The sequence below is a fragment of the Solanum stenotomum genome, chromosome 3, assembly GCF_019186545.1.
Source record: "Solanum stenotomum isolate F172 chromosome 3, ASM1918654v1, whole genome shotgun sequence".
Lineage (NCBI taxonomy): Eukaryota > Viridiplantae > Streptophyta > Magnoliopsida > Solanales > Solanaceae > Solanum > Solanum stenotomum.
In genome coordinates, this window is record NC_064284.1 from 45,573,985 (window position 1) to 45,591,618 (window position 17,634).

At 32.2% G+C, this 17,634-nt stretch overlaps 2 protein-coding genes across 4 annotated transcripts in view; both read right to left on the reverse strand.

Moving 5' to 3' along the window:
• Positions 1-17,634, reverse strand: part of LOC125860573 (inositol hexakisphosphate and diphosphoinositol-pentakisphosphate kinase VIP1-like) — a 470,733-nt gene that overhangs the window by 430,256 nt on the left and 22,843 nt on the right. For 2 of the 3 annotated variants that reach the window (XM_049540559.1, XM_049540558.1), the window contains one exon: positions 16,964-17,298. The exons of the other annotated variant lie outside the window; for it this stretch is intronic. In XM_049540559.1, the coding sequence (XP_049396516.1) occupies positions 17,035-17,298 (264 nt within the window). In that variant the 3' untranslated portion in view covers positions 16,964-17,034. Of the gene's footprint in view, positions 1-16,963; positions 17,299-17,634 lie in introns of those variants that run through there. 3 annotated transcript variants of the gene reach the window in all.
• The window catches only part of LOC125860598 (uncharacterized), a 1,020,336-nt gene that overhangs the window by 215,222 nt on the left and 787,480 nt on the right, over positions 1-17,634 (reverse strand). The window lies entirely within an intron of this gene.

Genomic DNA, 17,634 nt, shown 5'->3' on the forward strand with positions numbered 1-17,634 from the left:
GCGAGTTCTAACGTTGGCCACCGTTAAAAAGACTTCTAAACGAAAGAATTATCAATGCATGCAAAATACTAGTCAAGAATTGCTTATTTACTATTCATACTTTGTTAATTGATCATGGTTCCCACAACCCTAGTTGTGGATTTAGTTACTCATATTAGCAAGAACACAATTCATAATTATAGATGGAGAAATCATGAACTTACGTAAAGAGAATAATAAACCCAGAAAATTAACTTGAATTACAAAGCCAAAATCTTCAAAACTAACTTGGGAAATCAATAATTGCTAGGGTTCCAAATTAATCTCCAAAGTTACAAAACAAAAATAGAATAATAGTGTCTAACCTCCAAAAACGAGGTTTACATGCCCTATTTATAGAAAACAAATCCTAAATAAAAAAGGAAACAAATTAAGGAAAGTTTTGTTCAGGTACGTGTCTTCGATCCACGAGACTGACTTACGGACCGTCGATTGATCTACGGTCCGTAAGTCCCTTCCGTCACTCGGGACTTAGAAAATATTTCAGCATCCAACCATCAGCTTCTCTGAAGCAAACGACGGACCAACAGCACGGATCGTAGATAGACCTACAGTCCGTCAATCCCTTCCGTAGCTCCATACTTAGCATCTTCAAAAATCAGGTACTGGAACCCTCGCAGTCTCACTCTACGGATCAACAGTACGGTCCGTAGATCAATCTACGGACCGTCAATGGGCACCGTGGTTCCACACTTGGTTAGATTTCCCTGATTTGTCCTCAACACATTCCTGCTGATCTACGGTCATAACCTACGGACCGTGAATTGACTTACGGTCCATAGATGACCTCCGTGGATGCCTTTTTCTGCACTTCCTTCAGCTATCTCTAAACTTCCGCGCCTGAACACATTTCCTGCAAAACATGATAAAACACATAAAAACCAATATAAAAAGGCCCTAGACACACACAACTTGTAAGTGAAATGTATTAGAAATACCGTAAACTCACGGTATATCAGGTACAAATGAATTATTATGCGATAAGAAAAATCGTAAAATATAAAGTACGGTTTGTGCATTGAAAAATAAAGACTTTTTGCAAAAATTCTGACATTATTGTATGTAGATGTATTCTCCTAAGGTGGATGCAATGAGGTTTCTATTAGTTTGGCAATATATGAAAAACTTGAATACACATGATGAATGATTATTATATCTAGCTAGAATGTAAATATTATATGAAAATTCCTGAAGAATTTAAAAGGTTGTAAAACGATTCCATTGAATAGTACCTCAATGGCTGTAAGATCGCATAACATAAAGATCAATTTGGTTCTCATTAAAATGATTAGAAAATATCATTTCATAGTGCAATTGGTGCACTTATGTATCATGTTATTATTATTCGTGGTAAATAATTTTATTAATATGCATACAAAATATAACATCACTCTTATTAGTGGAGATATTAGAGTGAATCAAATATCGATATAAATTATTCTGATCAATTGTGTCAAGATTTATTGATCGTGAAATTGCAGGAAATTATGAAGTTTGAACTCATGAAAGGTATATATTTTCATTTGGAAATACTGTTCTTTCAAATCATTCCACAAGACGGTTAATTTTACTGAAAGTGTTCGTCGAACGAGCAATTTGTCTACGTCAACAAGATCACGAATTGAGTGTTTTTCAAAAAATTATTTGGTTGAGATCAATAAACATACCCAGAGAATGTTTGATCTTCCTTTGAAAAGAGATATTCCAACAACATTATATGAAGACAATGCCTCGTGTGCTCAACTAAGAGGAGGATACATCAAAGAAGACTGAGCAAAATATATTTAATCAAAGTTCTTCTTCTTATTCATGATCTTCAAAAGAAGGGTGTAGTTGATGTTTTACACATCGTATTCACCAAGGCATAATCAACTTCAACCTTTGGGAAGTTGAGATATAAGATTGGAATGCGTCATTTTCGAGTTGTTAAGTGATGTTTTAATCAGGGGGAGTATAATACGTGCTGCACTCTTTATCCCTTAGCCGAGGTTTTGTCCCATTGGGTTTTCCTGGTAAGGTTTTTAATGAGGCAGCTACCAAAGCGTATTACAACTTATTAGATATGTGTACTCTTTTTCCTTCACTAGGATTTTTTTCCACAAGGTTTTTTCCTAGTAAGGTTTAACGAGGCACATTATCTATTGGTGAACTCCACTGAGTAGTAAATACATCATATTGTGATGTCTATTACACAATTTTCTAGATAAGTTTGACATCAAGAAGACAACTTACAAACATCTCCGCAAGCAAGTACATCTATGCAACTTACAAGCAATTCCGCAAACATGTTTCTAAAAACAACTTACACAAGCAGGTTCTTATAAATAGCTCTACAAGATTTTCTTTGACATGGACATCCAAGGGGGAGTGTTATAAAATTGGATGTCATGTAAGCCTCACATTGTGGTAAATTGATGACCAAGTAAAATTACTGTAGCAAGCTCCCCTCTCCAAGAAATGTATTACCCTTTTGTGTCTATGAAAGACACTACAAATGGTTAATGAAGTAGACACTAAAATTAGTTACACCTCTTACTTCTCTACTTTTTATCTTCTCTTTCTTTGCTCTTTCATATGATTTTAGTTGTCTTTATTTTATAACACATACGAATATTTTCACTATTTGTTTCCATTTTCTCATGCAACAATCCAACCAATTCAACATAGTTAGTTGAGGTAGAAATGCTAATAATCATTCTAGCACATTCAGTATACCTAAATCCGTTCATATCCGTAATTATTTCGCCACCCCAATACAAAGCAACCATCACATTATGTTCAAAGCTCGTCATCTTTATCCTACACATAAAAATAAGATATTTTTTTAAATAATATTAATAAATTAGAAAAATAATTTTAAATCTATAGTAAGAACTTAACATAGTATGATAAATTTGACTTATTTAATTCATACCTGATGAAATTTTGTGAATATTATTTTAACAATGGGCCACACAAGTAAAAGTTTTGCTGAATATTGTTGGAATATGCAAAACATTCCTTACAACAACATTTATTTTATAATCACATGTGGTCAGTTTAAAAAATGGAGAAATATGACTTTAACAGAGTGTTGTAATTGATAGTCACGTTTTATGGTAAAACGTTACTATGAGTAACGCTTTATAGCTACATTTGCAGGATTCGATTCTAAATTTGTAGAAATCGAAGGCCCATGATTGGATTCTTAAGAAACGTCACTCATAGTAACCTTTTAAATTTACATGGTTCAAAGGCCCGTGATTGGATTCTTAAGAAACGTCACTCATAGTAACATTTTAAATTTGCAAGATTTGATTCTTAATTTGTAGGATTGGACGTGATTGGATTCTCAATAAACGTTATTGTGAGTAACGTTTTAGGTGTAAAACGTTACTCACAGTAATGTTTATTCATTTAATGTCGTCAGCTCCGTCAGTTTTTGTCTGTTGAATTTTTAAAATAAAAATAACCTAAAACGTTACTATGAAGTATGTTTATACTACTTTTGTAAAAAATTTAAAAAACACATTAGTTAGGTGAATTGGTTTTAAAAATAGCTTATTTTGGTAAAAAAATTCCCTTATTTTCACTCCTTTGTAATCTCTTGATCTCTTTAACCTTTTTCCCGCAAATTAATAAAGATCAATTAAATAATAAGAATACAACAATAATAACATGCTCATTAATAGAATATCATAAGTTGAGTCTGAATAAGATAAAGTAGATGCAAATCTTATCTCTATTTATATGGACGATTTTCAAGGATCCTTGACTTGAGTACATAGAGAAAATACAATAAAATAATAGAGAAAGGCTAAAAAAGTTTGAATTAATTAGTCACAATTCACAGTGCATTACCATGTTATTTGTGAAATATTTCCTTGAGATGAAGAATCCACATATGATTGAAGCACTCAATGCATGTAGAAATTATAGAGAATACGCCTTAAGAAATTATCATATAGTCAATATGTGGATTGTGGACAATGGAAATGATTTGATGCTGCTCAAATATATATATGGAAAATGAAAAAGGTTTGATGCTGTAAATGTTCATAAATTGATATTTTAATATTGAAAGATGAAAAGGCAAGCAAGTTTATTTGATGAGATCCGTTTTAGGAATTGATTAATGATATAATTAATTTGTTTTTAAGTACTTTTTGCTATTACAACTTTTTGGGAAAAAGATGGAAGAAGATAAATTAACCTTCTCAACTTCCTCTACCTAAACGTCTTCATGCAGTTAAGTATATTTACTCAACTTTCAGATTTTTAAAAATGAGTTAAAGAAGAAAATTTAGGAAGTAAACCAATGAAATGTCAAAAAAAATGAGAAAAAAGATAAATATGAATGGAGGCCATAGAGAGGTGTCACATCACCTCCTCTATGTTTCTCCTTTATATATATATATAGATTAAGTGTTAGTAATGGGTGGGTTAGGATGTTATTTGAGCGAGTCTTTTTTAATTCGTATGGGTTTCTTTTGTGGGTTTAAAATTTAGTGAATAATCAGGTAGATGTATAGGATGATGACACATGTCCGTTCGTTAGAGTGACGGACACAAACGTTCCACTTTTTAGACGGCAGGGACACTAGTATTTCAATAGTATAAAAAGGGTATTCATATATCATATACAATAGTTCAGAGGTATATTTGTCCTTTTTTCATATAAAAATAATATTTAAAAATACATTTTTTCTAACCATATAAATATTTGAATTGATTAATAATTATTTTTAAAAGTTTGGTCCAATCAACTGATTCTTTCTTTTGCTTTATTTTAAGGAAACAATTTCAAAACAGAAACCTTTTAGCATTTAATTGGACCTCTTTGTAACACCTCGGAAGTTGGAAAGTCAAATTAAGGAGAAAATTGCAGAAAATTTGTTGAAGCCGTGTACTACGAGTTCACTCTACAGACCGTAGGATGTCCAACATACCTTAGAAAGAAAGTTGTAGAAAGCTAAGTTTTGAAAATTCAAGTCTCTGATGTTGGACCTACGACTTACCAAGATGAGTTGTAAGAAGATTGAGGGGTTGTAGGATTGACTCTCCTGGAAATGAATCAGAGATTTAAGTTAACCTCTCAGTTCTACGGAAGGAAATGACGAATCATAGGGTATGAGATTGGGGTCAAATCACAAGAATTGATAGATAGGACACTTCTTCTATTGATTTCACTATCCGAAACAAATTGGAAATTTGAGTTCTCAAAAAGCAGATATATAATGGAGGGCTTTAGCTAAAAACTACAATTTCATCAGTATTTAAGTAACAAAACATGGAAACAACACAAATCGAGTCTACGAAGTTTGGAAATGATTAGGGGAGTGTGCATATCATTTGGGCTTTCAACTCGAATAGAAAGAGATTAACTGAAGCAATATTGATTGATACATCAATAACGCTTGGTCTAGGCAACACTTTGATTCTCTCCCAAACTAATCAAGCGCATTTCCATTGGATTCGTCAAAACTCCAAGACCCTTTCAAACAAAACACCAAACATTGCTTGAATAAATAGACTATCCTTAGCTCATATCGTTAAATGTGAAATCACTCGGATTATCCCATCTTTGGATCAAACCCATAGAGTAATTTCATCAAGTCCTCACTATTGAGTCTTACCCAACTTCATTTTGCTTTACCAAGACAAAATGGTGTTACAAAGCTCAATCAATGCATACAACAACTGATTATAGATTAAAGCTTCAAATCTACAATAAATCAATGTCATACAATCAATATTAAAGCCGATTAATCAATATCCATTCGGGGTTTTACATCCCCAAATAGCACACACACCCCTAGTTAAGGGTCTAGCTACTCATAAAATAAGAAATAGAGACGGTACTCATGTAGGAAATCTCCATTCCAAGCTAATTTGATAAGCAAATGTTGAATTTCAAGCTTGTATTGACACAAATATCAGGTTTCTTCCTCTATAAACTAGAAATTTCTTCACTGTGACTGTCTTAATATTTCTTAGAATAATTGGTCTCTCTTCTATATATCTAATTGGAAAGAAGATTATAGTACATAATTGCACAAATCCCTATTTTATGCTTGGAATATTCCAAAGGAGGTACTATTTTTCATAGTTATATTTTTCCCTTCAGCTTCGTCCTTCAGACTTGTGTTGGACCGACGGAACACCGATTAAAGAACGTAGAGAACTAGTCACCTCCTCGCTTCAACCTTTAGATCTTATAAGAGAATTTGTGCTTGGACCGGCAGAACACCGATAAATCATTGTACCGCACCGATTGTAGTGTTGGTACTGAGGAAGCTTTGCTCCATTCAATACGGTGTTTAGCCGGTGAGACACGTGTTGGTTCCTGAAGAACATCAGTCCCTTCGTCGGTGTGCTTTAGTGCTTTTAAGCTCCAAATCCATCAAACTTTCTTTTTCCAAAGAATGCCTACATCCAAGAGAACTAGGACCTAAAACCCCTTCAATTAGTATTGAAACATGACAATAATTCATGAATTTGAGTCTAGTGAGTCGGTAAATTACCAAGTCATCAGTTATGGAATAAGTTTAGCCTTAGCTAGTGTTATCCTTAGCTCTTATGTGTACTCATCACGCTTATGGGGTTCGTTTGTATTATTTACTTTCCAATTGAGCAAACGTGTACCTTCTGGGCTTATTGGTGGTCCAATTAGGTTATAGATAGTTGTTTTACTTTACTACTTTGTTCTTCTAAATTTGTGAGCTTTGTAGTTAGACTTTCCATTATTGCTTCATTCATATGACCTCTTGTCACCATTTACTTTCTCGCTTTTCATATTATTTTTTATTTCCAAGCTCAGTCGGTCTATGATGCCTACTGGGCACCTGATTTTTTGGTACTAATTCTACACTTTGCATCTATTTTCTTGATGATCCTACATCTAGTAGACAACAGTGATCCAAGCCTATAGCGGAGATTTTGGAGATAGAAGGTGAGTTAGTTGTGTTCTTGTTCGATTTATCTCCATCTGTACATAGTATTTGACTAGTTTTTTTTTTTATTAGAGACAAGTCTCCACTTTTTGATCAACTTTTGGGATTTTTACTCTTGTAGTAACTTTGTACTTTCGTCCACCAGGTCATGGGATTATATCACGTACTCCTGCTTTTGTCTATATTAATGTTATTTATCATTTTCGTTGTTTTTCCTTTTACATTGTTCAATATTGTCGTTTGGTTATTGTTTCTGCCCAATATATGTGTTACTTATTATTTTGGGATATGATTTGGTTTACCTACTAGTGGATTCTTGTAGGTGTCATCATGACTCGAGTTTTTGGATCGTGACATTAAGAAATTAGAAATCATACTATTTTTGAGGTTCAAAACGGGAATGAATTGTGAAAATGATTTTTAGAAGTTTTAATAGAAAGCGCGCGCGGGGAGGGAGGGGGGAAGATAGAGGAAAATTACCTTTAAATCAATGGAAATAGTGAAGAATTGATCAAGTTCACCTAAAACTGAGCTTATAAATGATATGTGTTGTAAGTTTTTTTTTTCTTTTTTAAAGTTCATTTTCAATAAAATACCACCACGAAAAATGAAACACATGGAGAATCTATGAATTTCCATGAGATTTTTGGTTGTGAACTTGACAATTAACTTTCTTTATTCAGTAGGATGTAAAGGAGTCATTGCTCGCAAGGTTAGAGATCAACATGACCATTCTAATGCAGATATATTTAAAAGTGGATGTGTACTTCCAGAGGTGGATCTATTAAGGGGTGTGGGGGTGCCATGCCACCCACGAACTTCAATGGAAACTCTATATATACATAGGTATATATATATTATTTATATAAATATATAGCGTGCCACCCAGAGACCAAAATAGGCCTTTGGTGCCACGGTAGAAAGGCGACTTATTAACATTGATGTCGCGGGTTCAAATCCTGTTCGCTCTATAATTTTTGGGAAATTGTTGTTCTTTTAAGAAAAAAAAGGCTACAGGCATGGAAAATTGCTGCACACGTTTTTAAGGGGAAAAAAAAGGCTCCAGCACGTTTTTTTAAGGAAAACAGCTGGCACGTTTTTTATTTTTTGTTTTTATAATTTTTATTGACTTAAATTAAATTAATTAAATTATTAGTCCTTTGACTTTTCTTTTATTTGATTAAACATAAAAAAAAGTGTTCTCTTTCTCTTTAACTTTTTCCAAACCCTTCTTCCTCCAAGTTCAACTTCTCCAAAGTGTTCATTGCCCCATTCCGAACCCAGGTCACGTTGCCGCCCGCTGCCCGCTGCTTGGGTGCTATTATTTTCACTTTTCTCCATCCATCCACAACCTTTTATAGATTGTAAGTTTGTAATTCTATTTTTGTAAGATTTTTTTATTTCTATTTCTTGAGTTCTTTAAAGTTTTAATGAGTGGTGATTGATTTCATATTAGACAAGAGTTTTGATTTTACTTTGGTATTCTAAATTTCTAGTGAACATTGTAAGACATTATTGGTTAAAAATTGTGTGATATGAACCATATTAATTTGAATTAACTATGACTTACCCTATTAAATCTGAATTAATTATGAGTTGAATTGAATTTTAATTTTTGTAGGAAGGTGTTCTAGTTTTGTGAATTGAGATGGAGAAGTTTTTTGCGAAATTTAATCATTCTCAAGCAAGTTCTAGTATGAATGTCAATCCTTCTCATCTTATAGATGACCTTAATTTGGATTCACTTGAAGCCGATCCAGGAAAAAGAGTACCAATTGCTCACTATAACCCTCGAATAAAGGATGAAGTGAGGAAACATTATATTCAAAAAGGGTCTTGCCAACCTCACATGGATTCATATCCTCCAACTGAAATTGGAAAAAGAATCCGCCAATTGTGTAAAAGTTGGTTTGAAGGTCTATATTCTAAATGGTTGGAGTATAGCGTGGAGAAAGATTTTGTCTATTGTTTATGTTGTTATTTATTCAAAGATGATTTTTTTCCATGGAAGTACGAGTGCGTTTTACACAAAAACTGATTTTAGGAATTGGAATAGGGCACTTGAAAGGTTTCGTAAACATGTTGGTGATGTTAATAGTATTCATGACAAATGTTTCAACAAGATGCTAGATTTGTCAAATCATTATCAATCAATTCAAGTTGTTCTTGACAAGCGTTCTCAAAAGTTAAAAAATGAGTATCGAATGCGTTTGGAAGCCTCAATTGATGTGTCAAGACTTCTTTTGCAATGTGGATTACCTTTTCGAGGTCATGATGAAAGTGAATCTTCAACTAATCAAGGCTTCTTTCTAGGATTTTTGCGATGGCATGGGGACAAACATCCGAATGTGGGAAAAGTGATATTAGAAAATGCCCCACAAATTGATACTTTGACTTGTCCTATGATTCAAAAAGATATTGACAATGCTTGTGCAAAAGAAACATTGAAAGCAATAATTGGGGACTTGAATGGAGATTACTTTGGTATATTAGTTGATGAGTCAAAAGACATCTCTCACAAAGAACAAATGGCTCTTGTTTTCCGTTTTGTTAATAAGAATGGTGAAGTAGTTGAATGATTTATCGGTCTTGTCCGTGTTAGTGATACATCGGCATGTTCATTGAAGAAAGCAATTTATTCTTTGCTTTCCGTTCACTCACTAAGTCCATCCAAAATATGTGGACAAGGTTATGATGGGGCTAGTAATATGAAAGGAGAGATAAATGGGCTCAAAACTTTGATTATGAAAGATAGTCTATCGGCATATTACATTCATTGTTTTGCTCATCAATTGCAACTAACACTTGTGGCTATTGCTAAAAAATATTTGGATGTTGATGACTGTTTTGATCATGTTAGTAATGTGTTGAATGTTGTTGGAGGATCTTTCAAGCGTAGAGACTTACTCCGTGATCACCAAGCCAAAAAGTTAGAGCAATTATTTGAATCCGGTGAAGTTCAAAAAGGCCAAGGATTATATCAAGAACATGAACTTTAAAGACCAGGTGATACTCGTTGGGGATCACATTTTTAAATGTTAGATAACTTTATTGTTATTTTCTCATCTATTGTTCATGTTCTTGAAGTGATTGAACTTGAAGGGTCCACATCAAGTGATAGAAATCAAGCGGAGTATCTTTTGATAAAGATTAAAACATTTAAATTTATTTTTGTGCTTCACTTGATGTTGAAAGTGTTGGCAATGTCAAATGAGTTGAGTAAGATTTTACAAAAAAAAGATCAAGATATTATTAATGTCGTGGAGTTTCTTAATATTACAAAGAAAAGATTGCAAGATATGAAGGAAAATGGATGGGAATCTTTGTTGGATGATGTTTTCTCATTTTGTGATGTGCATGATATCTTGATTCCCAAGTTGGATGAGTCTTATTTTCCCGAAAAGTGAAAACGTAAGTCTTCGGGTGTTAGCTTGCGTATTGAAGTCTTTTTTGTTGTCATTGATGTGCAACTTCAAGAGCTTAATGACCGTTTTTATGTAGTGAGTAGTGATTTGCTTCTTGGGATGGGTAGCTTGAATCCGGTCAATTCTTTTTCTAATTGTGACAAAGGTAAAATCATGACTTTAACAAAGTGTTATCCAAGTGAGTTTGATGATGGAAAAATTTGAGATTTGAGCTACCAACTCAATACTTTCATTATTCATATGTGAAGTGGTAATCCCAAGTTCTCCAACTTGCAAGGAATTCGTGAATTGGCGAAGGCATTGGTTGAAGCAAATCTTGCGGAGACTTATTCACTTGTTTATTTACTTGTAAAGTTGACTTTGATTTTACCTGTTGCTACGGCAACTATGGAGAGAGCATTTTCGTCAATGAAGCACATAAAAATAAAGTGCGGAATAGCATTGGTAATCAATAGTTAAATGATTGTCTAGTGTGTTACATAGAGCGTGATGTATTTACAAATGTTAGTAAAGATGTCATTATTGATCATTTTCAGAATATGAAAACTCGTCGAGGACAATTGTAAATGAATGATAATATTTATAATATTAGTAATATTATTGAAAGTTTTAAATTTGTTAACTTCATGCTTTTAGTGTGGAGTGTGGATTTGTAATATCTAATTATTTATATTTTATTGATTGATTTATCATATTTATCGAAAAAATGAATACTTTAATCAAATATAAAATTAATTTAATCGGTAAGTCTATTTGGCACTCACAGACTCTAAATCCTGGATCCGCCTCTGTGTACTTCTACCAAAAAAATTCTTATTTTGTAGGTAAAATATGATATCTACGACAGATAGACTTATAACAAGATCGAAAACATTAAATAAATACTACAATACACTCACGCTCCAACTGTAAATTACGCAAGTATTTCTCTAAAAATTACTCCAGCTTATTCAATAAAGACATTTTAGCTTCTTTAATTTTTTTTTTTTGCAATGAAAAATAAGACCCAAAAGAATATAAAAATGTTGAAATAAAGTTGATTCAGTTTGATAAAGCACGCACTGTTAGTCTCTCAAAAAGGAAAAATAATTTATTCCAACAAGTTCTTAAGTTTTAGATCAGAATGAATCAGATAATGGTGTTATGTTCTTTTCATCAAGTGGGAAATTATATTCCTATGATTAAACAAGTATAGAAATATAATAGATTATTTTTTGAGGTGAAACTAGAGGATGGCCAACGCAAACATGCTGAGGGAAAATAAAATGTATTGGATGCATTTGAAGATCCATAAAGAATTACAAGCATTAGACGAGAAAGAAAAAAGTAAATACTAATATATAAAATTATGTACCATGACTCAGAAATATCTCCGGATAAAGACAAGTCACTGCAGTTATGGGCAATGATGTTACAGATGGGTAAAGTATGTGGTCAGTACTTTGAATGTACTTAGTATGAGTAATATGCATAATAAACATGATATTTGGATAAACTTAGACTGTAAAATATGTTGATGCAAAGACCAAGTAAAATAATATGAAGCTGAGATATACTGATTTGAAATGCATAAGTATAAGGTCATGCAATAACATAAAATATGATTGTGAAAGATACTAAAAAAGATGTAAAACATGTGATCTACTACATGAAGTTTAGTGTACTGTCCCCCCCACACCAAAAAGAGGGTATCCAAACTTACCATCAAAAGGGACCTAATAAATAAGCTAAGGTGAATCCACTAGTTAATGTCTATTCGAGACAAGTCATATGGTGACACGTAGCTTTGGGACTTAGAGATTCTACTGACTCTGACCAGAAAGCTTCATTCCTAAAGTCGCTTGTTGTTAAGTATATCCCCAACAGAAATATGCATAATCTGAAAATAGTATTAATCTGATAATCCTAAATCATACTAATAACTTATATACATTGAGTAGCTCGTAAATCATGATAACTAGAAACATACTGAGAGATACTTTATATATATGAAGCATCTTATATCATGATAACTGAAAATAATCTGAAAGATACTTTATCTAAAAGCATCTAAATCATAAAAAAAAAAAAAAAATCTAAGACATGCATATGAAATAGCATAATTCTGAGTCATGAAAATTACTTGTATATTTAAGGCTCATGAATGTACTATTTAAATCATGGAATTATAATTAAATCATGCTATTTGGACTGATCATGAAGAGAAACCGATTTACAATGAAAAAACATGAAGATCATATAAAGTTCTAGCTTGTAGGAACCATAAACTTAAAAATCTAAAGTTTCTTTGAGACTCAATGGGCGAAGGAATACTCGGTTATTAAATCCCACATACCAGGAGTAGAGACCTTGTCCTGGTTCTTGGAATGAAGACTTAAAGCTTGGAACCCTAGTGCTTGGTTGAGAGGAAACTTGAGAGAGAAGAAACTTTGATTTGAGAGAGTTAGGAGAGAATGAGGGGTTAGGGTCACTAGGAATCAATTAATCCCACTTAGAATAGCCCAAAACGATAAAGTATAGGAATTATAAGAGTAACAAAAGACCAAGATAACCCTGACTTAAAACTGACGGGGGTCATCTACATACTCCCTCCACTGCCGTAGATCACTCCACAGTCCGTGAAAGTGCTTGTAAATGGAAAGGAACTCTGAGTTCTGAGGGTCAACTTCTGTGAACCCTTCTATAGTCCATATGACTGTATACTGCCCGAACAAGTTCCCGTAAAGGACAAAAATTCTAGAGTCTGGAGTTTGGGTATTGCGGATCTATCTGTAGCCTGTGAAAGCTTCCATGGTCCTTATAAAATTTTCAATTCATGAGCTCTATTCTACGAATCCCATCACGGCCCGTGGTTCCCTTCACAGTTTGTGAAAGGATATGTAAAACCCCACTTATACTAATATCGATTCTTTCTGATCATTTTGAGGTCTAATTTGGGCTTAAAATTTTTGGGGTGTTACAGTATAATATGTTTATCTAATATCTATTGACTTTACATGCATATTCAGGATTTGAAGACTGATTGGATTTGTTTTTCAGTTTTATCCATGTATGTAATGGAATAGAGTATCTTCTTTATTTATAGCGAGAGCACATACATAAATGAGGTTTGTTTCCTATACGATACAAAATAAATTTTACTCAAACTTCTCCAAATTTGACTTATTCATTTTCTACCTTCAGTTTTATGTAATTTCAATTACTAAATTAGCAATGTAGGTATTTGCTATTTAAAGGCAAAACTATTCCATCAAAATAAGTAATCCATGCATAACAATCTTTACATTATTAATGACTGCAGAACAACCCTTCATTCTTAATTAGCTCATAAATAATCTATGCATTACAATCTCTGCAAAATTAATACCTGCATTTCAAGGGCAAGGCTGAGTAAATAAATCAACTCTAATATCTCCCTCTAATGTATTCCCATTGCAATCAAATTAAAGGATTGCGTGCGTATGACATGATTCACTTCTCATGTCGAGCAGATCCCAAATAGTTTATTGTTTTTGTACATTGCAAAGTATCTAATACCATAACATTGAATTATTCCTTGTTTGGAATACTCATACAAAGAGACTAGTACATCTATATATAAAAAAAAGCCTTAAATAAATGGTCAAATTTATCGGTGGCCCCATAAAGTTGGCACTAAGTTTTACTTAGACACCTCAACTGGGTGATGTTAATTTTTAACACCTCATGTAGGGTTCCGTTGTGTCATTTTGACACTTTTTGCTGACATGTCAAAGTGAGTGTGATATACTCAACAATAAAGTGAGAAAGACTCAATTTAGCTATTTTTTTTTATTTTCTCTTCTTCTTCTCCATTTTTCAAGCTACCACCTTCCACCATTTTTTGAAGCTTATACTCCTTCAATGGAGGTCAAATTTTTTAATCAAATCCATTTTCAAGTCATTTTTCTTCTTCATTGTATTACTTTTCTAAATCTACAATCACCTCCCTTCACCTTTTTTACCGGAAAAATGGATACCAATAGTCATATTTCATATTTATTTTCTCTTTCTTTCTTTCTTCATCTCCCTCTTTTCTTCCCACAAAACAACACTAAAAAGAAAAAAAAAGAGATCTAAACCAATTTAAAAGTTGATAAAAAAAAAAAAAAATTGTTGGGTGTAGTAGAGAAGACAACTACCTTCGGGGAGGGGGGGGGGGGTTAAATTGATTTTTTTAGAATAATATTTTTATTTTATTTACTAAATAGATTTTAAGGTAATTTTTTACTTAAAATTACACATGTAATCATTTAATTGGTTGTTTGCCACATCATCAATGAGTGTATTACACTCTCCTTCAACTTTTTGCTTATTGTCAAAAAATATCAAACTGACATAGCGGGACCCTACATAAGGTGTTTAAAATGAATATCGTCCAGTTGAAATGTCTAAGTAAAATTTGGTGTCAACTTTAAGGAATCACCGATGAATTTGGCCTAAATAAATCATTGTCAAACTGATACAAACAATGCATGTCATTTATATCATCCAATATTTCTCTCATTTGGACATTAGTAAGTATCTTTTAAAACAAATGTTGTTATAAGGAAGTGAGGGTGATAGTTTTTCTCTATTACATTTTGTGCCTGTACTAAACTTAAGAAAGTTTTGACAAATAGAGTGATATGGGAAGTGAAAAAATCCGATTGTGGTATTAGGGATGTACATGGCTGGGTTGGTTCGGATTTTTCAACTATCAAATCAAACTATTTGTGTCGGATTTTTAAATTTATAAACCAAATCAAATCAATGAAACTCGGGTTTTTCAACCTTGGATTTTTTTTGGATTTTTGGGTTTTTCCATTTAAGTATTCATACAAACATATAATTATTTGTACTTCAAATATTTCTTTAGTCCTACCAAAATACAACTATCTAAGGTGTTTCTTAAGAAAATAACACAAAATATGATATAATTAATGACACTAAATATCCAACAAAAAATAATAATGAAATCGCGTAAAACAAATATTGCAAATTAATAAGTCATAATGAAAATGATCATAATTTAAAGGGATAAGGGTCTGAAATATACCCCAACTTTGGTCGGATTTGTTGTTGCGATACTAAACTTTCATGAGGACCTATTACCTCCCTAGATTATTTAATACCGTATTATAAACATATATATTTACCCACGTGGACATAAAAAATAATGCAAAATTATAAATAGTTATGTGTCCACGTGGGCACATATATACCTTTAAAATACACTGTTAAATAGTTCAGGGGGTAAAAAAGACGGTATTAAATAGTCTAGGGAGGTAATAGGTCCTTATGAAAGTTTAGTATCGCAACAGCAAATCCGACCAAAGTTGAGGTATTTTTCAGACCCTTATCCCTAATTTAAAAGTAATAAATCATGCTAAAATAAGTTTAATAAGTATTAGTTACATGACTAAATATTAAAGGAAATTAAAATTAGATTATGTATTTGAATAAACCAATGTAAAACCATAGAACAAATATTCAATATTATTGTCATTCTTAGTGTTGAATTGATTTTCTTTTTGCATTAATATTTATTTGATTTTGATTTAAGCTTTATTATAATTATCAACATCTATGGACTATAATTTTTATTGGACCATTCAGAATTTTAAGTTTTAAACTTGAAATAATATATTAAAAGATGAAAACTATGAAAAAGTATAAGAAATATTTAAAAATTATATTAAAGTAAATATTTTTGTGTATAAAATAAAATTTTAAAATTATCTATATAATGTCAGGTTGGTTTGGTCTCAGGTTGATTTTTTTTAGTTAAAACTAAACCAACCCAAATATAGTTGGATTTTTTTTTTCAATACCAAACCAAGTCAAACCAAACTACTAGTCGATTTTTTTTCAATTTGACTTGATTTACAGTTTGATTCGATTCTCGGTTCGATTTTGTACATCCCTATGTGGTACCATAAACATAAATTTCGTTTCCAGTTTGATTTATGACACTTACTTCCTTAGTGGTAATGATATTATGCTTCATTTTGTTTAACATTTCTTTTGACATAATTATTATTAATAATATATATATATATATATAAAATTAATATTTATCCTTATAATATATTCTTTTATTTAATTAATTTTATAACCATTTTTTTTTCAAGAAACAATCCGTGCAAAAAAAAAGAATTAAATAGTGCCGAAGTTGCATAATATTTCTAATCTTTCTCTACCGTTTCTTCACTGAAGAAAAAGATATATGATGGTCTTTCGAAAACAACTACTTACTTTACATTGTAAGAAGAATAATATCAGTTAAGTGAATTTGTTTGTATAAAATAAAAAAACAAGACTCGTAGATAATTTGCTATAATGGGTGATCATATAATTTATTCTCTCTAGAACATCAAGCATATACACAAGAGACTGCTAAGAATCTCAAGTAAATCAGTTTTAGGCTGATTCTCTAAACATTTATGTGAGGTGGTGGTTCATTGCAAAACTTTCCATTACTTATATGAATGAATGATAATGATGGTATCAAGGAAAAAAGGAAGACATTTTCAAAAATGATTTCCCAGAACTCTCCAGCCACTATTGATTCCTTCCTCAATATGACAATCTCAAACCTCGGTTAGAGTAAACGAAAAGGGAAAACAAAAAGGAAGGCACTACTTGCCAATAGTGTTCCCATACTTGTGAAAGGGCCATAAGTTAGCGAGGCGCTCTAGAACTAATGCACTTTTTGAAAAGTAGCCTGAGAAACCTTGAGGGGTTGATGGTGGGGGGAAATCTTCAGCCGGCATGGCGAATGGATGAATCATATTTTCCATATTATCCCATGTAAGATGTGATCCCACTTCTTGAAACCTTTCAGGAACCATAACTGGCAATATGTGCTCCTGATGCCATGAACTCGCTTCCTTATCATTTTTCTGCATGCAAACAAACTAAATCAAACGACTCGAATTTCTGCAAACTTATCAATGTGAGTGTGCTTCTACTGTGAGCACTATTCAGATATTATTAGACCTTCAGGGTGTGTTTGGTATGAAGGAAAATGTTTTCATGGAAAATAAGTTGATTTTTGACTTATTTTCTCATGTTTGGTTGGTGAGTAGAAAATATTTTCCGAAAAAGATTTTTAGTGTTTGATTTATGAATGAAAAATATTTTTGAAAAATATCTTTTATTTTTACTAGAGTAGAAAATAATTTTTGAAATTGAAAATAGTTTTTAAAAACAAACTTAATTTTTTTTGGGGGTGGGGG